The following is a 19,520-nucleotide window of genomic DNA, read 5'->3' on the forward strand; positions in this document are numbered from 1 at the left end:
AGAGAGAGAGAGGGACAGAGAGAGAGTGAGAGAGAGAGAGAGAGAGAAACAAGAGTATAAAACATCCGATGCATCAAACCTGGTGACTGTACCTTCAAATGCATCCAGAGCCTGCCTCCTTCTAGCACTTCTGCTCTCCCGCCTGGCCTCACCCCTGCTCCTCCAGTCTGGCCTCCCACAGGAGCCCCCTGAATGCTCTTCCTGCCTGCTCTCTTGCCCCTCCACCCTCTGTTCCCCACCAGCAGCCAGAGGGCTCCTTCTAAAATGTGAGTCAGGTCGTCTTACTTCCTTGTTCAAAACCTTCCAAAAGTGTCTCTTCTTGCCCTAGGGAAAGCCCTAACTATCTCCCTGATCTTATTCTCTCCAACGCTCCTTTCACTCACTCTGCCCCAGCCACGATGGCTGTTTGCTTCCTTGACCCTGCAGGTGTGCTCCTGCCTCAGGGCCTCTACTCTGGCTGTCCCCTCTGCAGGTAACACTCCTCCCTGGTGTGTGAATGACGTCCTCCATCCTTCAGATCTCTGCTCAGACATCATCTTAGGCAGAAAGTCTTCCCTGGCCACCTCTACAAAGTTACTTAGCACTCCCAAGGCCCTCTTACCCTGCCTGTATTGTTCTCCACGGCTCTTATCAACATCACATGCACACACCACACACACACACAGGCTTGTTACTCCCATCTTCCATTACTGTGAAGCCTCTCTGAGGTCAGGACTTGTGTGTGACTCCCTGCTCTATCCTTACAGTCTAGAATATTGCCTGACATATAACTGCTCAGTAACATTTTTTGAATGAATTTGTCTTCTTCCCTTTTTACCTTTAATCACTTTTTTTTTCTTCTTTTTTCTTTTTGAGACAGAGTCTCACTCTGTCGCCCTGGCTGGAGTGCACTGGCACTGTCTCAGCTCATTGCAACCTCCGCCTCCTGGGTTAAAGTGATTCTCCTGCCTCAGCCTCCCAAGTAGCTGGGACTGCAGGTGGCCACCACCATGCCAGGCTAATTTTTGTATTTTTAGTAGAGACGGGGTTTCACAATGTTGGGCAGGCTGGTCTCGAACTCCTGACCTCAGGTGATCCGCCCACCTTAGCCTCCTGCAGTGCTGGGATTACAGACATGAGCCACCATGCCCGGTTTTTAATCACTTTTTAATTATTTAAAGATAAAGATGGCTCGGCATGGTGGCTAACACCTGTAATTCCAGCAGTTTGGTAGGCTGAGGCGGGCAGATTACTTGAGGTCAGGAATTTGAGGCCAGCTTCGCCAACATGGCAAAACCCTGTCTCTACTAAAAATACAAAACTTAGCCCAGGCATGATGGCACATACCTGTAATCCCAGCTACTTGGTAGGCTGACATAGGAGAATTGCTTGAACCTGGGAGGTGGAGGTTGCAGTGAGCCAAGATCATGACACTGCACTCCAGCCTGGGCAACAGAACAAGACTCCATCTCAAAAAAACAAAAACAAAAACAAAAAAAAAAGAGAGAGAGAGAGAGAGAGAAAGAAAGAAAGAAAGAAAGAAAGAAAGAAAGAAAGAAAGAAAGAAAGAAAGAAAGAAAGAAAGAAAGAAAGAAAGAAAGAAAGAAAGAAAGAAAGAGATGCTGTGAGAACTCACTTGCTCACTTGCCTGGAAGTCAGCCCTGCGGCTCCAGTGGACCCTCTGGGCTCTAGCTGAGCAGCCTCCAAGCCTGAGATGCCTGTTTCCCCAGCCTCCAGGGGTGGGTATGGATACACACCTCAGCTCAGCCCATCAGACACACCCACTGGACATTGACACAGAGAAGCAGGGCCATGGAGAAGCCATCTTTGTGTAATGGTGCCAGCAGCATGGCCATGTCCAGGCTCCAGGAGTATCAGTGCTGCAGCAGGAGCTGTGTTGACAACACCTTATGTGGCACTGGACAAACTCTCAGGAGTGATTTGACCTGGGGAGCCTCCCCCATTCCTGCCCCATCTCCCAAGCTTGATTTTCTGGCATTCTTGATGATTTTATGAATTCCCCATATCTTTATTATAACTTTATCTTGTGCTTATAGAAGCAATACACAGTTTCTGTTGCTTGCCATTGAGCACCCTGACCACTGTTGGGCCATGCTCTGTGATGTTTTACGGCAATAAGCACAGCAGGGTGGGGGCATGCAGGAACCACTGGAAAAACAGTAGCCTCATAGATGCCTTCCTAACCCCCTACAACCTATTATACCTTTACCTTAGGGTAAGCAAGTTGGCATTCTTTGCATCTCATAATTTGAAGTCATTCATCTTTGTGCTTTCACCGTATCTGCTCTCTTTGGAGAAGATGTCTATTTTTGAAGCTGCTGGGCATTTGGGAATCCTGCACACAACGTGAATTGGTTGGGTTGGCATTGTCACCAATGACGATGTGAGTCAGGCTGGCATTGTCAGCACTTGGAGACACAGTTTAGATGGAAAGCTTTCAACCTCAGCATTCATGCCTCAGGGTTCCTTTGGGAGTTACTCTTCTAGCTGCGTTTCCAGGAATTTTAATATAAATTATGTAACAACAAGCATGGAGACTGTACTCAGGAGACCAAGTGAAGTAAGAGCATCCCAGCCTATTCCCAGCTTCTCAGCTCTGCCTTAGCAGGGAGCACATGGCCTCTAAGACAGAAAACCAAAGCCTCAGCCCGAGATGAGCTCCTTCCCTCACCCCTGCTTCTGTTTACCCCAGCCTTCCATCCCAATCAGGTGTTTTAGTTTAGCACAGAGATGAGCACATGATAATTACCTTTAAAAGCAGTCTAGGCTGGGCACAGTGGCTCATGCCTGTAATACCAGCATTATGGGAGGCTGAAGTGGGAGCATCACTTGAGTCCAGGAGTTTGAGAGCAGCCTGGGCAACATAGGGAGACCCCATCTCTACAAAAAAGTGAAAAAACTATCTGGACTTGGTGGTGCATGCCTGTGGCCCTAGCTACTCAGGAGGCTGAGGTGGCAGATTCACTGGAGCCCAGGAGTTCCAGTCTATAGTGAGGCATGATCACACTACTGCACTCCAGACTGGGCCACAGAGCAAGATCCTATTTTTTTTTTTTTTTTTTAGAGTAATCAAGTGCTAAACCATTGGATGGATGATGGAGGAGACCTCGAAGGGGAGGAAACACTCTCATTTCAGGGCCTTAGAGAGCTGCTAGAGATGGGTGATGTAGCCCTGGAACCCCAGTCCTGGAGGGTCAGCAAGTGTTTATCAGGTGGTCACCAAATAAAAGGAGTGTCCACAGCATGGAGATGCAAGGTCCTCTTGCTTTTACCACTGAGGGGGCCTTGATATGGGATGTGTCTGTGACAGTCTTGGCTGCCCTCCAAGGAGAAGCCTGAGAACCAGGCTCTTTCACAGCTGGTTTTGCCTGTGACTTCAATACAGCCTTGCTTAGGATATGGCCTAAGTTACTGGCTAAGTTGCAATGTGGCAGGGCCCATGCTAGGGTCTTTCATATATACCATGTCATTTAATCTTTTAAGATCCCTATGGGGTAAGCAGCAGTATCCCCATCTTGCAGATTAGGAAAGTGATGTGAAGAGAGGCCACCTAACTCTCAAGTTCACACAGCTGTAAGTGGCCGAGCCGGGATTGAAACTCATGTCCAGGCCAGGCTCAGTCGCTCACGCCTGTGATCTCAGCACTTTGGGAGACTGAGGCGGGCGGATCACCTGAGGTTGGGAGTTCAAGACCGGCCTGGCCAAAATGGTGAAACCCTGCCTCTACTAAAAATACAAAAAATTAGCCGGCCGTGGTGGCGGGCACCTGTAGTCCCAGCTACTCTGGAGGCTGAGGCAGGAGAATGGCGTGAACCCGGGAGGCGGAGCTTGCAGTGAGCCGAGATCGCGCCACTGCACTCCAGCCTGGGTGACAGAGCAAGACTCCGTCTCAAAAAAAAAAAAAAAAATACAAAAGTTAGCCGAGCGTAGTGGCAGGTGCCTGTAATCCCAGCTACTTGGGAAGCTGAGGCAGGAGAATTGCTTGAACCCGGGAGGCGGAAGTTGCAGTGAGCTGAGATTACACCACTGCACTCCAGCCTGGGCATGGCAGTGAGACTCTGTCTCAAAAACAAAAAACAAAAACAAAAACAAAAAACTAAATAAATAAACCTTTGTCCACCATAGACTTTTTAACCAAAGGGCCCAATGGATAATAAGAATTAACTGATGAGGCCGGGCGCAGTGGCTCACGCCTATTATCCCAGCACTTTGGGAGGCTGAGGAGGGCAGGTGACAAGGTCAGGAGATCGAGATCATCCTGGCCAACATGGTGAAACCCCATCTCTACTAAAAATACAAAGAATTAGCCGGGTGTGGTGGCACGCACCTGTAGTCCCAGCTACCAGGGAGCCTGAGGCAGGGGAATTGCTTGAACCCAGGAGGTGGAGGTTGCAGTGAGCCAAAATTGCGCCACTGCACTCCAGCCTGGCAACAGAGCAAGACTCCGTCTCAAAAAAAAAAAAAAGAATTAACTGATGAATAGGGAAATTTCAGGTCTTCAACATCTTAATCCAGGACCACAGTAATGGCATTCTAATTGAGCCCCTTGAGAAAGTATTCCCTTAATCACCAGATCAGTCCAGACAACCTCTCTTTGATTGTATAGCCCCTGGAGAACACAGCTACTTTATTTTTCCCTTATTTTCTGAGATAGTTCAAGATCAGCCTCTGTCCTTAGAGACAGACTTTAAGATGGGTTCAAGTATTTCTGCCTGCAGGCATTTCATGGCCCTGTGTGTGAGTGGGCTTGGCGATTTGCTTCTAAGCAGTAGAGGTGATAGGATTATAATCTAAGCAATGGCGGTGATTATGTTACATAAGATTGCAACTTCCGTCTTGTAAGCAGATGCTCTTTGTTGCCTTCTAAGCTTTCGTGCTTTGATGAAGCAAGTAGCCATGTTGAGGAGGTTCACATGGCAAAGAAGTGAGAGAAGCTTCTGGCCAAAGCCAGCAAGTTGCTGAATCTCACCAACAACACTGTGAGCTTGGAAGCAGATCCTTCCCCAGTTGAGGATCAGATGAAGCCCAGTCCTGGCCAACACCTTAAGCGTAGTCTGAAGCCGTGGACTGAACTAAACCACACTGTGTATTACAGAAACTGTGAGATTATAAATACATGTTGTTTCAAGCTGCTAAGTTTCTGGTAATCTGGGATAGCAACAGGTAATTAATATGCTCCCTTATGCAGTTGCAAGCTCCTGAAAGGTAGGGCTGTGTTGCATGTTTTACTCATCTCTGAGGGCCCGGTATCCGGGAACTCTGTAAGGTTTGTGCCCCCACTGAACCTGGTCTCTATTTCCCTTCCAATATATTCTCTGTACTGCCTCAGAGATATCTTTTTAAAATGCTAATTTGTGCCACTCTCTGCCTGAAACTCCTCAGTGGCTGCCTATCATTTTTAATGAAAATCCAAGCTAATTAGCTTAGTAATTAAGGAACTTCACCACCTGACTCCAAACTGTTATTCCAGGCTCTTCTCCCCGACTATTGCCCCCGCCACCCACCACTACCATATACTCTGGCCACATGGATTCAACACTCCTCAAACCTGCTCTTCCATGGGTCAAGGGACTTGTGTGTGCTGTGCCTCTGCCTAGAAGACTCTTTTCTTTTCCTGGTGAACTCCTACTCAGCCTTTACAGTCCACCAAAAGATCACCCTTTCTTGAAGCCTTCCCATCTCCTCCCCTAGTCCAAGGTCAGCCCTACCACTGTTCTCTCTTGGTAATTTGAGTGCTATTATACCATTTATCACATAAAAATAAAAATAATTATAACTATTTTACCACTTGGTTCCCCTTCTAGTCTGTGAGTTCTTTAAAGATGAGTACAACTCCTCTTCATATCCTTCTCTTCCCTCTCCCCCTGCCTAGAAAACCCAGTCATAGTTTAAGAGTAAATGAATGGCATTAATGATACCCAAAGCTGAAATGAGATGCTCATGGGTTAAACGACAGCGAGGTAGGCTGCGTTAGTGGGTACCAGCAGAAGCTCTGTAGACACCTGAAGCATGGACTGAGTGTGGTTTGCAAGCAGTATAGATACAATCTCTTGTTGCTGGTGCTGTCCCTTTGTTGTAAGGGAAAGGAGAAATGGGAGGCAAGAGAAACTTCCCTTTTCTACCAAAGACAGCTGTCTATTTTGTGTTAGAACACTATATGGTGACCTTTTCTGAGACTCTGTTCTTACATACCAAGCATGTAAACTTAACACTTTCTTTTCATTCCTAAAATCTTAGATGATGGATCAAGGTTGACCGAAGTCCTTCTCTGGCTCTCCTAAACTTCCTAATGGAGGCTATTCAAACACAAGACCCACTGTATCAAAACCTCAGAGAAAATATTTTGTGAATGTCCTGTAACTTGCACGTTTCCAATGCTCTTTCTCACCAATTATTTTTGTCCTAAGGGTCCACAGATGTCACACGAATCCAGTTATCCAGAGAAAGGTGCTAAGGCCGCTCCTCACCTTTCACTCTTTTGTTGTTGTTGTTGTTGTTGAGACAGAGTCTTGCTCTGTTGCCCAGGCTGGAGTGCAATGGCATAATCTCAGCTCACTGCAACCTCCGCCTCCCGGATTCAAGCGATTCTCCTGCCTCAGCCTCCGGAGTAGCTGGGATTACAGGCACCCGCCACTATACCCAGCTATTTTGTATTGTTAGTAGAGACAGGGTTTCACCATGTTAGTCAGGCTGGTCTCGAACTCATGACCTCAGGTGATCCGCCCTCCTCGGCCTCCCAAAGTGCTGAGATTACAGGTGTAAGCCACCGGCCCACCCTTCACTTTTTAGGATTTAAAGCAGAGGCAGCCTTTTCAGTGTGTAGGAGGGGATCCCTGGAGAAAGGTTTAGTGCAAAGCCATAGAGAGTCAGCAACTTAAACTGACAGCAAATTACTTGGTTTCAATTAAAACAAAGTCTTGACACCACATGTTTTCTTTTCTTTTCTTTTGAGATGGGGTCTCACTCTATCACCCAGGCTAGAGTGCAGTGGCATAATCATGGCTTTTTGCATCCTCAACACCTGGGCTCAAGCGATCCTCCTGCCTCAGCCTCCCAAGTAGCTGGGACTACAGGTGCATGCCATCATGCCTGGCTAATTTTTAAATTTTTGTAGGGACAGGGTCTCGCTATGTTGCCTAGGCTGGTCTTGAACTCCTGGCCTCAAGCAAACCTCCTACTTTGGCCTCCCAAAGTGCTAATCCACTGCACCTGGGCTTGACACCACATTTCAACATGAGTGTTTAAGTTAGCTAAGTCACATTTAGGTACGAAAAGCAGGATCACATTTTTTCAGTCCATCTCTTATCAGTTCACGGCTGTCATTACAGACAATGAAAAAATGTATATATACATTTTTGATGCTAAGTGAATACACGTATTTATACCACTGGCTCAGATCATGGCTGTTCTATGGATTTTGAGTCTCTGTGCATAATTTCTTAATAGATTTACAACAGAGCCAACCCAATCTGTTGTTTAGATGGCTGGAAAAGTCAGTTTGAAACTAGATAATTGTTTCAGTGTCCACATGTAAATGGAATATACCTGTAAGTATCTTACACTTTGTTGCAGAAATCATCCTAATCAGCTTGGTATTCCCTTTCCAGTACCACCACAAAGCAGCCTCTGGATTGAGGAGAGGCAGAAAATACTTCTGTTGCTCTTGCCTGAGTTGGGGACAATGACCATTCAATAAATATGATGAAATACCTTCGCTACACCAGACATAGCAGATGCAAATGGGAATAAGTCCTCAAAGAGGAGGAGGCAAAAGGTAGCACATTGTAACAAAGCCTGGAGGGAGGGAAGGGTTTAGTAAGCGTTTGATGAATGAATGAAGACATCAAGAATAAGCTGTTATAATAGTGAAGTATACCCAGGAAGCCATGAAACTAGGGCTAAAGCTCAGGTGTATAGGGAAAATGTAAAAATGGACTTTCTCTTTTCCATATCAACCTAGAATCATAACATTTGCTGTTTTCATTTTGCTCTTCCAGACCATGTGCCTCATGACTAGTGGCAGAGGGTAGCAAGACTGTGTTTGTGTATGTATATGTTTAAATAAATAAGCCTGTCTTTTAAAAAATAGTATTTTTAATGACTAAGGAATTAATCATGAATAAATATATGTAAGACAAGGTATTAAGTGGCTAGGGGAGGTGGGTTGTTCATAGAAAAGCCATAGCTGCTCTCTGCCTTCAAGGACCTTATGAGAGACAGCATGAAAAGCTTACTAACTGCGAGGCAGAAGGAGGGATGCTGAGTGAAGGGTGCTGATGCAGAGTCTCCACGTGCGAGGAAGAGGAGGTCATTGCAGGCTGGGCCATCAGAGGAGGATTCCTAAGAGGATGACACTGCAGGACAGATGGTACAGCTGGAACAATTGTGATAATTTAACAAGTTGTATTTGAAAAAAGGGAACACAGAGTTATTCCATGAAACACGTGAATGAACAAATGAACAATTTACCCAGAACGTTTAACCCAGAAGAGATATTATATGTCAAGCACTGTGCTTGACACTAGGAATGGGGCCCATAATATCCTCATCAAAGGCTATATCCATCCACAGCTATGTTTTTAAAAATATCTTTATTGGCTGAGCACAGTGGCTCATAATTGTAATCCCAGCACTTTGGGAGGTTGAGGCGGGTGGATCACCTGAGGTCAGGAGTTCAAGACCAGCCTGACCAACATGGTGAAACCCCATCTCTACTAAAAATATAAAAATTAGCCAGGCATGATGACGGTTGTCTGTAATCCCAGCTACTCGGGAGGCTGAGGCAGGAGAATCACTTGAACCCGGGAGGGGGTGGCTGCAGTGAGCTGAGATCGCACCATTGCACTCCAGCCTGGGCTACAAGAGCAAGACTCCGTCTCAAAAAAAAAAAAAAAATCTTTATTACGTTATAAGTGATATACAACAAACTGCACATATTTAATGTTTTACAGTGTTATATGTTTTCATTTATGTATACACTCATAAAATCATACTACAATTAAGACAGTAAAAGTACCCATTACTTTCACAATGTCCCACATGTCCCTTCATCTTTCCTACTTCCTGCCGCTCTCCACAGCCTCCATGTTCAGGCAGCCACCCAGTCTACTTTCTGTTACTATAGATGAGTTTGTGTTTTCTAGAATTTTCCATATTTAGAATCATACAGTAGATACTCTTTTGTTTGATTTTTCTCATGCAACATAATTCTTTTGAGATTCATCCATGTTGTATGTACATCAATGTCCATTTCTTCTCTATTAATGAATATTCCATTATATACCACAATTTGTTTATCCATTCACCTCTTGATGGACTTCTGAATTTTTTACAATTTTTGACTAATTCTAATAAAGCTGCTATGAACAGTATGCTTTGCATGTATTTTCTCCCAGTCTATGCATTGTCTTTTCAGTATTTTTTGAAGAAAAGTGGGGTGTTTTGTTTTTGTTTTTTTGTGGACACAAGGTCTCACTCTGTCACCTAGACTGGAGTGCAGTGGCATGATCATGGCTCACTGCAGCCTTGGCCTCCCAGGCTCAATTGATCCTCCCACCTCAGCCTCCTGAGTAGCTGGGAATACAGGCACGTGCCACCATGCCAGCTAATTTTTGTATTTTTTTTGAGACAGAGTCTTGCTCTGTCACCCAGGCTGGAGTGCAGTGGTGTGATCTCGGCTCACTGCAACCTCTGCCTCCCAGGTTCAAATGATTCTCCTGCCTCAGCCTCCTGAGTAGCTGGGACTACAGGCATGTACCACCATGCTTGGCTAATTTTTGTATTTTTAGTGGAGACGGAGTTTCACCATGTTGGCCAGGCTGGTCTCAAACTCCTGACTCCAGTGATCTGCCTGCCTTGGCCTCCCAAAGTACTGGGATTACAGTTATGAGCCACATTGCCTCCTAAAGTGCTGGGATTACTGGCATCAGCCACCATGCCTGGCCTAATTTTTGTTTTTATTTTGTTGTAGAGATGGGGTTTTACCATGTTGCCTAGGCTGGTCTCAAACTCCTGAGCTCAAGTGATCTGCCCACCTCAGCCTCCCAAAAATGCTGGGATTACAGGTATGCACCACTGTGTCTGGCCTTGAAGAGAAGTTTTAAATTTTGATGTAGTCCAAATAATTTTGGTATCACATCTAAGAAACGGGAAGCCAAGTTCCCAGATATTTTCTCTTATGTTTCTTATAGAAGTTTCTTGGTTTTAGGCTTTATAATTAGTATCTGTGAACCATTTTGAGTAATTTTTGTACAATATTATATAAGATATTCATTGAATTTCCTCTTTTTAGATATGGATGCTGAATTGTTATGGCACTGTTTGTTAAAAGACTTCTCTACTTTTTCTGCACTTGTGTCAAAAATCAATTTTCCATATATATGTGGGTCTATTTCTGGACTATTTTGTCCTATTGATCTATTTTTTTAACTTTATGCTAATGCCACACTATCTTGATCACTGTAACTTTATAATAAGTCTTGACATGAGATAGTGTTAGTCCTTCCACTGCATTATTTTTCAAAGTTGTTTTGGTCGTTCTAGATCTTTTGCATTTCCCTATGAAGTTAAGAAAATAAAAACAAAATAAAATAAACAAAAACAAAAACTTGCTGAAATACTGATTGTGATTGCATTGAATCTACAGATAAATTTGAGGAAGAATTGACATCATAACAATATTGAGTCCTCCAATTCATGAACATGGTATATCTCTTCATTTACTTAGGTCTTTTTTTTCAGTAGTGATTTATAATTTTCTCGCTATGGATCTTCAAACGTTTTGTCATGTTTATCTCTAAGTGTTTCATAGTTTTTGATGTTATTGTAAAGGTATTATTATTATTTAATTTTTTAAAATTTCTGATTATTTCTTGGTAATATGTAGAAATACAACTGATTTTGGTATATTAATCTTGTATTCTGCAGCTTTGCTATTATGGGCTGATTATGTGTTTCCCTCCATATTTATATATTGAAGTCCTAATCCATGATGCCTCAGAATATGACTATTTGGAGGTAGGGTCTTTAAAAAGGTAATTAAGGTTAAATGAGGTCATTAGGATGGGCCATAATCCAATATGACTGGTGTACTTACAGGAAGAGGAGATTAGGACAAAAACCTATACAGAGAGAAGACCATATAAACACATATAGAGAAGATTTATTGGCCAGGTGTGGTGGCTCACACCTGTAATCCCAGCACTTTGGGAGGCCCAGGCAGGCGGATCACAAGGTCAGGAGTTTGAAACCAGCTTGGCCAATATGGTGAAAACCCGTCTCTACTAAAAATACAAAAATTAGCCAGGCGTGGTGGCAGGTGCCTGCAGTCCCAGCTATTTGGGAGGCTGAGGCAGGAAAATTGCCTGACCCTGGGAGGCAGAGGTTGCAGTGAACTGAGATTGCGCCACTGCACTCCAGCCTGGGCGAAAGAGTGAGACTCTGTCTCAAAAAAAAAAAAAGACGACTTATCTACAAGTCAAGGAGAGAGGCCTCAGAAGAAACTGGCCCTGCAACACCTTGATCTACAGACTACTACTATTCTTAATCACCAGAAGTGTGAGAAGATAAATTTCTGTTGTAAACAGAATTTCTGTTGTAAGCCAACCAGTGTGAGGTACTTTATTATGGCAGCCTGGCAAACTAATACATTTACTAAACTTACGTATTAGTTCTAATAGCTTTTTTATAGACCCAGGATTTTCCACATAGACAATTACATAATATAAATAAATAGTTTTACTTCTTCCTTTCCAATTTGATGCCTTTTTATTCCTTTTCCTTGTCTGATTGCACTGTCTGGGACTTCAAATACAATGGTGAGAGCAGACATGCTAACCTTATTCCTAATTTTGTTTTATTTTATTATTATTTTTTAGATGAAGTCTCACTCTGTTGCCTAGGTTGGAGTGCAGTGGTGCTATCTTGGCTCACTGAAACCTCTGCCTCTCGGGTTCAAGTGATTCTCCTGCCTCAGCCTCCTGAGTAGCTGGGACTACAGGTGCATGCCACCACGCCTGGCTAATTGTTGTATTTTCAGTAGAAACAGGGTTTCACCATGTTGGCCAGGCTGGTCCTGAACTCCTGATCTCAAGTGATCCACCCGCCTCAGTCTCCCAAAGTGCTGGAATTAGAAGCATGAGCCACCTCGCCTGGCTATTGTTCCTCATTTTAGTGGTAAGTGTTTAGTACTTCATCATTAAGTATGATATTAACTTTAGGTTTTTCGTAGATGCTGTTTATCAAGTTGAGGAAGTTTCCTTGTATTCCTAGTTTCATGGCTTTGATTTTTTTAACTTCAATTTCAAAAGCAAGCAAATGGGTACTCTGAATAGTTAGGCAAACCTTCCCTACACCTATAGAGAACAACTGAAAAGTTAGGCACACCTTCCCTATGGTTATAGATAATAACTATACAATGTGGAGAATTAGTGACAAGCATGGATTCTAGACCCAGATTACACAGGTTCAAATCCTGGTTTTGCCACTTACCAGCAATGGGATTTGGGGACAAACAACTCACTTATTTGCGCTTTCATTTTTTCATCTGTAGAATAAGGATAATAATGATGCCTGCCTAATAGAGTTTTTATCAGGATAAAAATGTATAAATATTTATAATGTGTCTAGAACAGTGTCTCTCAAATAAGTGCTATGTAAAATATTCTTCTCATGTTCATTCACAATCATGGAAGGCAACTAGATTCTGTCTCAGGATGCAAGCCCACTATGCTAGCTTCCAGACATGCATTTTATTCTGTCTTTTCCCCAACCCCTGCTGCTCTTGGTGGCACAGCTAGAATTTTAGACTGGTAGAATCATCAGCTAGCCCCACCTCAAGCCCAAGGCAGAAATTCCTTCTGCATGTCACACCTGACAGCTGCTGACTGCCTTCTGACCAATAATTCTTCAGGTTGACTGCACATTCAAGAAGTCTGAGTTTCTCAGCTACGGAAGCCTGATGATATCAGGCTGTGAGGTGACAGTGAGGTTTCCCAGGGATTGGAAAGCTAAGTGTCTGTGCTTAATGTATGCATTGCTAGGTCCCTCAGTTGCTTCCACCATGATACCTGACATAGGTATTGGCCTCTACTAGAACAAAGGCCCCTCAGACATAAACTCCAATGAGTGGGTCTCCTGAAAACTGGCAACTCGTTTCTTTTGCCCCTAGAGAACCAAATTAGGGTCAAGGAGAGGGCTGGCTTCTCTTTCTTAGGAACTGCTCAGATCCTGAATAACTGCTCAGAGCCCTGAATAACTCTGGGCTCTTTTTTTTTTTTTTTTTTTTTGAGATGGAGTCTCGCTCTGTCGTTTAGGCTGGAGTGCAGTGGTATGATCTTGGCTCACTGCAACCTCCGCCTCCCAGGTTCAAGCGATTCTCCTGCCTCAGTTGCCCAAGTAGCTGGGATTACAGGAGTGCACCACCACGCCCGACTAATTTTTGTATTTTTAGTGAAGACAGGGTTTCACCATGTTAGTTAGGCTGGTCTCGAACTCCTGACCTTCTGATCCGCCTGCCTCAGTCTCCCAAAGTGCTGGGATTGGGCTTTTTAAAAAAAGTCTCATTGAAGGTAGGAGGGGAATTAGGTTCAATTCTTCCATTTCTAATTTTTAAAAACTAGAAAGTTTTCAACAGTGTGTGATTCTCAGGAATTCTTGGCTAGAAGATCTCTTGATTTCAGATTTAGCATGAGCTTTTTCCTGATTGAGCAGCAGGTTACTTTGCTCACTTAACAGTATTGTTACATAAACAAGCAAGAGATCTGTGTGCTACAAGCAAAGTCAAAATTTCCATCTGAATTTCAGCTAATCATGATATAAGGACCAATTCAGGCTTTGGATGTTTCAGTCTCCTGAGCTGTGCAGCTGTGTTTTCCCTCTTTTCACTAAATGCTGTAGTTTAAGATTTAGAGAATTATGTAAAACACACTGGCAGTGCCAGGGCTTAAAAGGGGTAGGATCCTCTGCCCAGTAATGTTTGCTCATGTTCTTTCTCCCTTTTTTGCTGATAGTAAAAAGGTTCTTGAAAATGATCCAGTATACAGGAGACAGTCTATAAGGGTCTACAGGAGGGGTTTCAGACATTAGCCAAGCCTTCTTAGTTCCAGGACTATGCTTTTTCTTAAAATAATTCTGAGAATTAAGTGCAAAAATATGCGAATGTCACATGTACTGTGTGCATTTATAAATAAATGTGATATGTAAAGGTGTATTTATACATCTACCAATTGCACTGCAAAACTATCCCCAGCTCATAGACCAACCAGTCTTCCAAAATACTACTGTGATGCACTTAAAATCTGCAACTCTGCATGAAGGTGACCTCAATGTACCTTCTTTGAATTTGCAGAATTGTGTACAAGAACACAAATCGTTTATATAGGATTGTAGCCTTTTTTAAATGCTAAAAAGGTCCCCATGATTTGCTTTGTTTAAGACATACACTCAAAACTTTATTAAAAACATTTTTCAAAACTAGTTTCATAAAGCTAGACACATCAGCAAGCCTCGATTGAGGGGTGGAAAATGAATTGTGTATCTTTAAACCGCAGAAGTTAAAAGGCTTTTTTTTTTTTTTTTGGTTAGCTAACAATGGAAACTTTTTTTTTAAGTGTTTCCCTCCCTCGTCTTGCCAAGCAATAGAAAAAAAAAAAAAAAAAAAAAGAAGAAAAGAAAAACTTGTTCCGCTGAGTTCAACCCCAGACAGGCTCACAACTTCCTTCCTGCTTTCCTCCCCCAAGCCTCCGCCTTTCTCCCTCCTCCCTCCTCCACCCCCCCTAACTTTTCTTTCTTTTTTTTTTTTTTTTTTTAATCGTACATTGAACAAACACTGAAGTAGCCCGGAGCAGACACTGACAGGGACAGTATCTCCACGGCCGAAAAGGGTGTGCAGGGCCGGCTTGGCGTCGCAACTGCCGGGATCGCCGGGCCCCTGAACCGAAGAGCTTTCCCTCTGTTTCGCACTCCTCTTTTTTGTCTTCCATAGCTTGTGAGAAAATAATTTCTGAACATTTTAACTTTTAAAACCATCTCGTCCCTACGAGGTCTGCGCCTCTGGGCATGTAGTCTACACAGGACCTGAGAATCTGAGAAATTGCAGGTAAGTTTGGCGGCCTTTTAATGGCTCTCGCCTCTGAACAACCCTCTTTCCCCTCACTTTCTGCTCTGGAGCGAATCTCGGCCTTCCTGGTTCCGAAGTAGGGCAAAGGGGTGGGCTGGGGAGGCAGGGAAGGGGGTTTGATTTTGGAGGGTGACATGGAGTGGTGGTGGGGAGAAAATCCGGAGGGAGGAGGTCCCCGTATTTCTCCTACCCGCCTTCCGGGCCGCTCACTCCGCGCCGCCTCCCCCAGCGCGCTCCAGGAGTCCCCAGGCTGGGGTCTCCCGGCGGCTCTGCTGGCGCCGGACGAGGCTGCCCGGGATGCAGAGAAGCCCTGCGCTCCGCGGCGCTGTCCTGGGGTGTTAGAGCGCCGGCTCCAGGGAGGTTTGCAGAGCCAGAGGCTCTGTGCACCTAGGGCTGCTGCCCGGCTGCAGCCATGCACGCCCCTAAGTTCCTCCGAGTGGGCGCGGGTCCGGCAGCCCGCAGGGGCAGCCGAGTCCTCGGCAACAGGGCGCGCTGAGAGCGGACTCGCTCCGCGCGCGCGCGCGCGTATACACACACGCGTGCACACGCACACACACATACACACACAGTCACACACCCCTCCATAGGGGACGACGGCAGGAGGGCAGCGAGTACTGGTTCCGGTAGAGGGGACGTGTAGAACCTCGGTGCGCCCACACTCACAAAACACTTGTCTAGGGATAGGCGACAAGGCCAGCGCTGAAAAATGCTTCGGCTGCGGCCCCGCCGCGCGCCCAGGCCTTCCTAGGCCGAGGGACACAGCCCCAAGGCCAGGGTCTGGAAGGTAAACGGCGGGCACGCGGGCGCCCTCCTAGATCCGGGCGCTGGCAGCGATTCGGGGGAAGGCAGGTTCCGCTCATGTTCCCTCCGAGCCGGTCGGTCTCTGATGCCCCGAGAGGGTGGAGCAGGGAGACCCTGAAGCCCAGGGCGAGGGCTGCCGGGTTGCCCTCTATAGCCAATGTTTGCTCAGGCTGGGGAGACCCGGAGACGGTGACTGGGATGTCCTCAGCCCGGGAGAGCTGGGAGTCAGCCGCGCCCCGCGCACAGCATACTTAGGAGCCAAGGAGTTGGACCTCGCTTCTCGCCGGTCCGCGTGGCTCCGGAGACGAATGTTAGGACTAGGATTTGAAGGGACCTCATAAAGCGCATCGCAGTCTGGGGCGGGGTGGGGGGCGGGGAAGCACACCCGTAACCGCGCTGGCGACCGAGGCAGCCGGGGCATTCCCACGCCGAGCCTCGCCGTCCCCATAGGTGAGATGTCCGGTGGCGCTGGGTCCTGGATAGATTGGGTTCCCGGGGCTCCCTCTGGGTTCTGCAGGCGACCCCCAATCCCCTCGCGCCCTCCAGGGTCCTGACTTTTCTCCTTGTATCTCCACAGCCGCACGGTTGTTTATGGAGCTTTGGGCGGGGGCTGAACCCGCGGTCGTGCCCCCAGCCCGCAGCCCAGGTCATGCAGCCCCATCTGCGCGCAGAGCCACGGCTGCCGGGCCTCCGGGGCTGAGCCGGGAGCGCCGGGAGGAGGAGGCGCCGGCGGCGGAGCAGGAGCGGGAGCCGCGGCGGCGGGCAGCGCGGGACCCAGTACTATGGCTGTGTACTGCTATGCGCTCAATAGCCTGGTGATCATGAATAGCGCCAAGGAGGTGAAGAGCGGCGGCGGCCCCGGGCCCAGTGGCAGCGAGACGCCCCCGCCCCCGGGGAAGGCCGTGCTGAGCCCCGGCAGCGTTTTCAGTCCCGGGAGAGGCGCCTCTTTCCTCTTCCCCCCAGTCGAGTCGCTGTCGCCCGAGGAGCCCCGGAGCCCCGGGGGCTGGCGGAGCGGCCGGCGCAGGCTGAATAGTAGCAGCGGCAGTGGCAGCGGCAGTGGCAGCGGCAGCAGCGTGAGCAGCCCAAGTTGGGCTGGTCGCCTGCGAGGGGACGGGCAGCAGGTGGTGGCCGCCGGTACCCTCTCCCCGCCGGGGCCGGAGGAGGCCAAGAGGAAGCTGCGGATCCTGCAGCGCGAGTTGCAGAACGTGCAGGTGAACCAGAAAGTGGGCATGTTTGAGGCGCACATCCAGGCACAGAGCTCCGCCATTCAAGCGCCCCGCAGCCCGCGTTTGGGCAGAGCTCGCTCGCCCTCCCCGTGCCCTCTCCGCAGCAGCAGCCAGCCCCCTGGAAGGGTCCTGGTTCAGGGCGCCCGGATCGAGGAACGGAGGACAAAGTCCTGGGGGGAGCAATGTCCAGAGACTTCAGGAGCCGACTCCAGGAGGAAAGGAGGGCCCGGCCTATGCACCTCGCAGGTGAAGGAAGGAATGCCACCTCTTCCTGGCCGGGGTGCCCCTACAGGATCAGAGGCCTGGGGTCCTTTTGTAAGGATGGAGAAGGGTATCTCTGCCAGTCCCCGCTGTGACTCACCCACAGCTATGGAAATTGACAAAAGGGTCTCTCCTCCCCCGGGAACCCGCAGCTGCCTAGCTCCCTCATTGGGGCTGGTCGGAGCTAGCTTAACGATGGCCACAGAAGTGGCAGCGAGAGCTACACCTACTGGGCCACACCGTCCACAGGATCTTGCCCTCACTGAGCCGTCTGGTAAAGCCCGTGAGCTTGAGGACCCGCAGCCCCGAGAGGCCCTGGTGGAGAGGCAGGGGCAGTTTCTGGGCAGTGAGACAAGCCCAGCCCCAGAAAGGGGCGGGCCCCGCGCTGGAGAACCCCCTGGGAAGATGGGGAAAGGAAATCTGCCCTGTGGCATGCCGGGCTCTGGGGCGCCTGAAGTGGGCGAAAGGCCAGAGGAGACGACTGTGAGCGTGCAAAGCGCAGAGTCCTCTGATGCCCTGAGCTGGTCCAGGCTGCCCAGAGCCCTGGCCTCCGTAGGCCCTGAGGAGGCCCGAAGTGGGGCCCCTGTGGGCAGGGGGCGTTGGCAGCTCTCCGACAGAGTGGAGGGAGGGTCCCCAACGCTGGGCTTGCTTGGGGGCAGCCCCTCAGCACAGCCGGGGACCCCGGATGTGGAGGCGGGAATTCCTTCTGGCAGAATGCTGGAGCCTTTTCCCTGTTGGGACACTGCGAAAGATCTGAAAGAACCTCAGTGCCCTCCTGGGGACAGGGTGGGTGTGCAGCCTGGGAGCTCCAGGGTTTGGCAGGGCACCATGGAGGAAGTCGGTTTGGCTTGGACGTGTGGCACAGGGGTGCAATCAGAGGGGACTTGGGAAAGCCAGCGGCAGGACAGAGATGCCCACCCAAGTCCGGAGCTGCTACCCCAAGATCAGGACAAGCCTTTCCTGAGAGAGGCCTGCAGCCCCAGCAACATACCTGCCGTCATCATTACAGACATGGGCACCCAGGAGGACGGGGCCTTGGAGGAGACGCAGGGAAGCCCTCGGGGCAACCTGCCCCTGAGGAAGCTGTCCTCTTCCTCGGCCTCCTCCACGGGCTTCTCCTCATCCTATGAAGACTCAGAGGAGGACATCTCCAGTGACCCTGAGCGCACCCTGGACCCCAACTCAGCCTTCCTGCATACCCTGGACCAGCAGAAACCTAGAGTGGTAAGTCTTGCTCTGAGATTTGCCCAGAACTCATGCTGATTTCAGCAGACTTTTGATACCCTATGCATCCCTTTTTCTTACTTTCTACAGAGTCATGAAAACTCAAACCAGGGCCCTGGGACAGTCACAGTGAATAATTCTGTCCAGGTGTGTTTGCTGAGGTGGAAGCAGAGGCACTAACCATGCATTTTAGCTTGGACAGTGAATCTGAGTCATTTCTACTATTTCCACGCACATCTTAAATAACAAGTTTTAAAAGTATTTCGTGTAGGTCACCATGCTTCTTGGGAAAATAATATTCATAAGTGTCACCAAAAACTTCTGTACTAATCCCCAAAGATAGTGAAGGGAGCTACTGAGTGTAGTTTTTGTCTGATCAGGTGAAACACTTAACTCTGTGTTTCATTCAGGCCAAAGAAAATTGACAAGGATGTCATCAAATTAAGTTAGCCTCTACTAATAAACCAGGAAAATGAGTGATGTGAGTCTATGACAGGACCCTGAAACCTGTAGATGTGGTTGTGGCCAGTCAACTGGGTGAGGAATCACTGAGCCTCAGTAAGTTAAGCCAGGCCATTGCAATATTTGTGTGGTTAGCGTAACCAAGGTGCAGTTTGATGTATGAATTAAATGAAAATGATACTTTGAGCTAAGCAGATGGTTTCTTCAGTATCATAGGCACCTGGGTGGTATCTCCAGAGTAGGTACCTCCTAATGGATGTACATGTCAGTTGGTACAAGTTGACATTTCAGGTATGTTTTCACATGCCTCTGGTTTGGGTCATCACACTGACATCTTGTTCTGGTTATGGCATTAGACAGGAGTTTATTTCTCTTACATGGTTAATCGAATGTGTAGGCTGTTTTTACTCTTACGAGGATCACAGTGT

The 19,520-nt window shown here is 47.5% G+C and overlaps 2 protein-coding genes across 4 annotated transcripts in view; one reads left to right on the forward strand and one right to left on the reverse strand.

The window, feature by feature from the left end:
* COQ8A (coenzyme Q8A) overlaps positions 1–19,520 on the reverse strand; it is a 685,974-nt gene that overhangs the window by 223,964 nt on the left and 442,490 nt on the right. The gene's annotated exons all lie outside the window — the stretch shown is intronic.
* ITPKB (inositol-trisphosphate 3-kinase B) overlaps positions 14,719–19,520 on the forward strand; it is a 107,732-nt gene continuing 102,930 nt past the window's right edge. For 2 of the 3 annotated variants that reach the window (XM_050757466.1, XM_050757477.1), the window contains exons 1-2: positions 14,719–15,097; positions 16,497–18,630. In XM_050757466.1, the coding sequence (XP_050613423.1) occupies positions 16,702–18,630 (1,929 nt within the window). In that variant the 5' untranslated portion in view covers positions 14,719–15,097; positions 16,497–16,701. The remainder of the gene's footprint in view (positions 15,098–16,496; positions 18,631–19,520) is intronic. The other variant, XM_050757459.1, reaches the window with a different exon arrangement.

This window comes from Macaca thibetana, chromosome 1, assembly GCF_024542745.1.
Source record: "Macaca thibetana thibetana isolate TM-01 chromosome 1, ASM2454274v1, whole genome shotgun sequence".
Lineage (NCBI taxonomy): Eukaryota > Metazoa > Chordata > Mammalia > Primates > Cercopithecidae > Macaca > Macaca thibetana.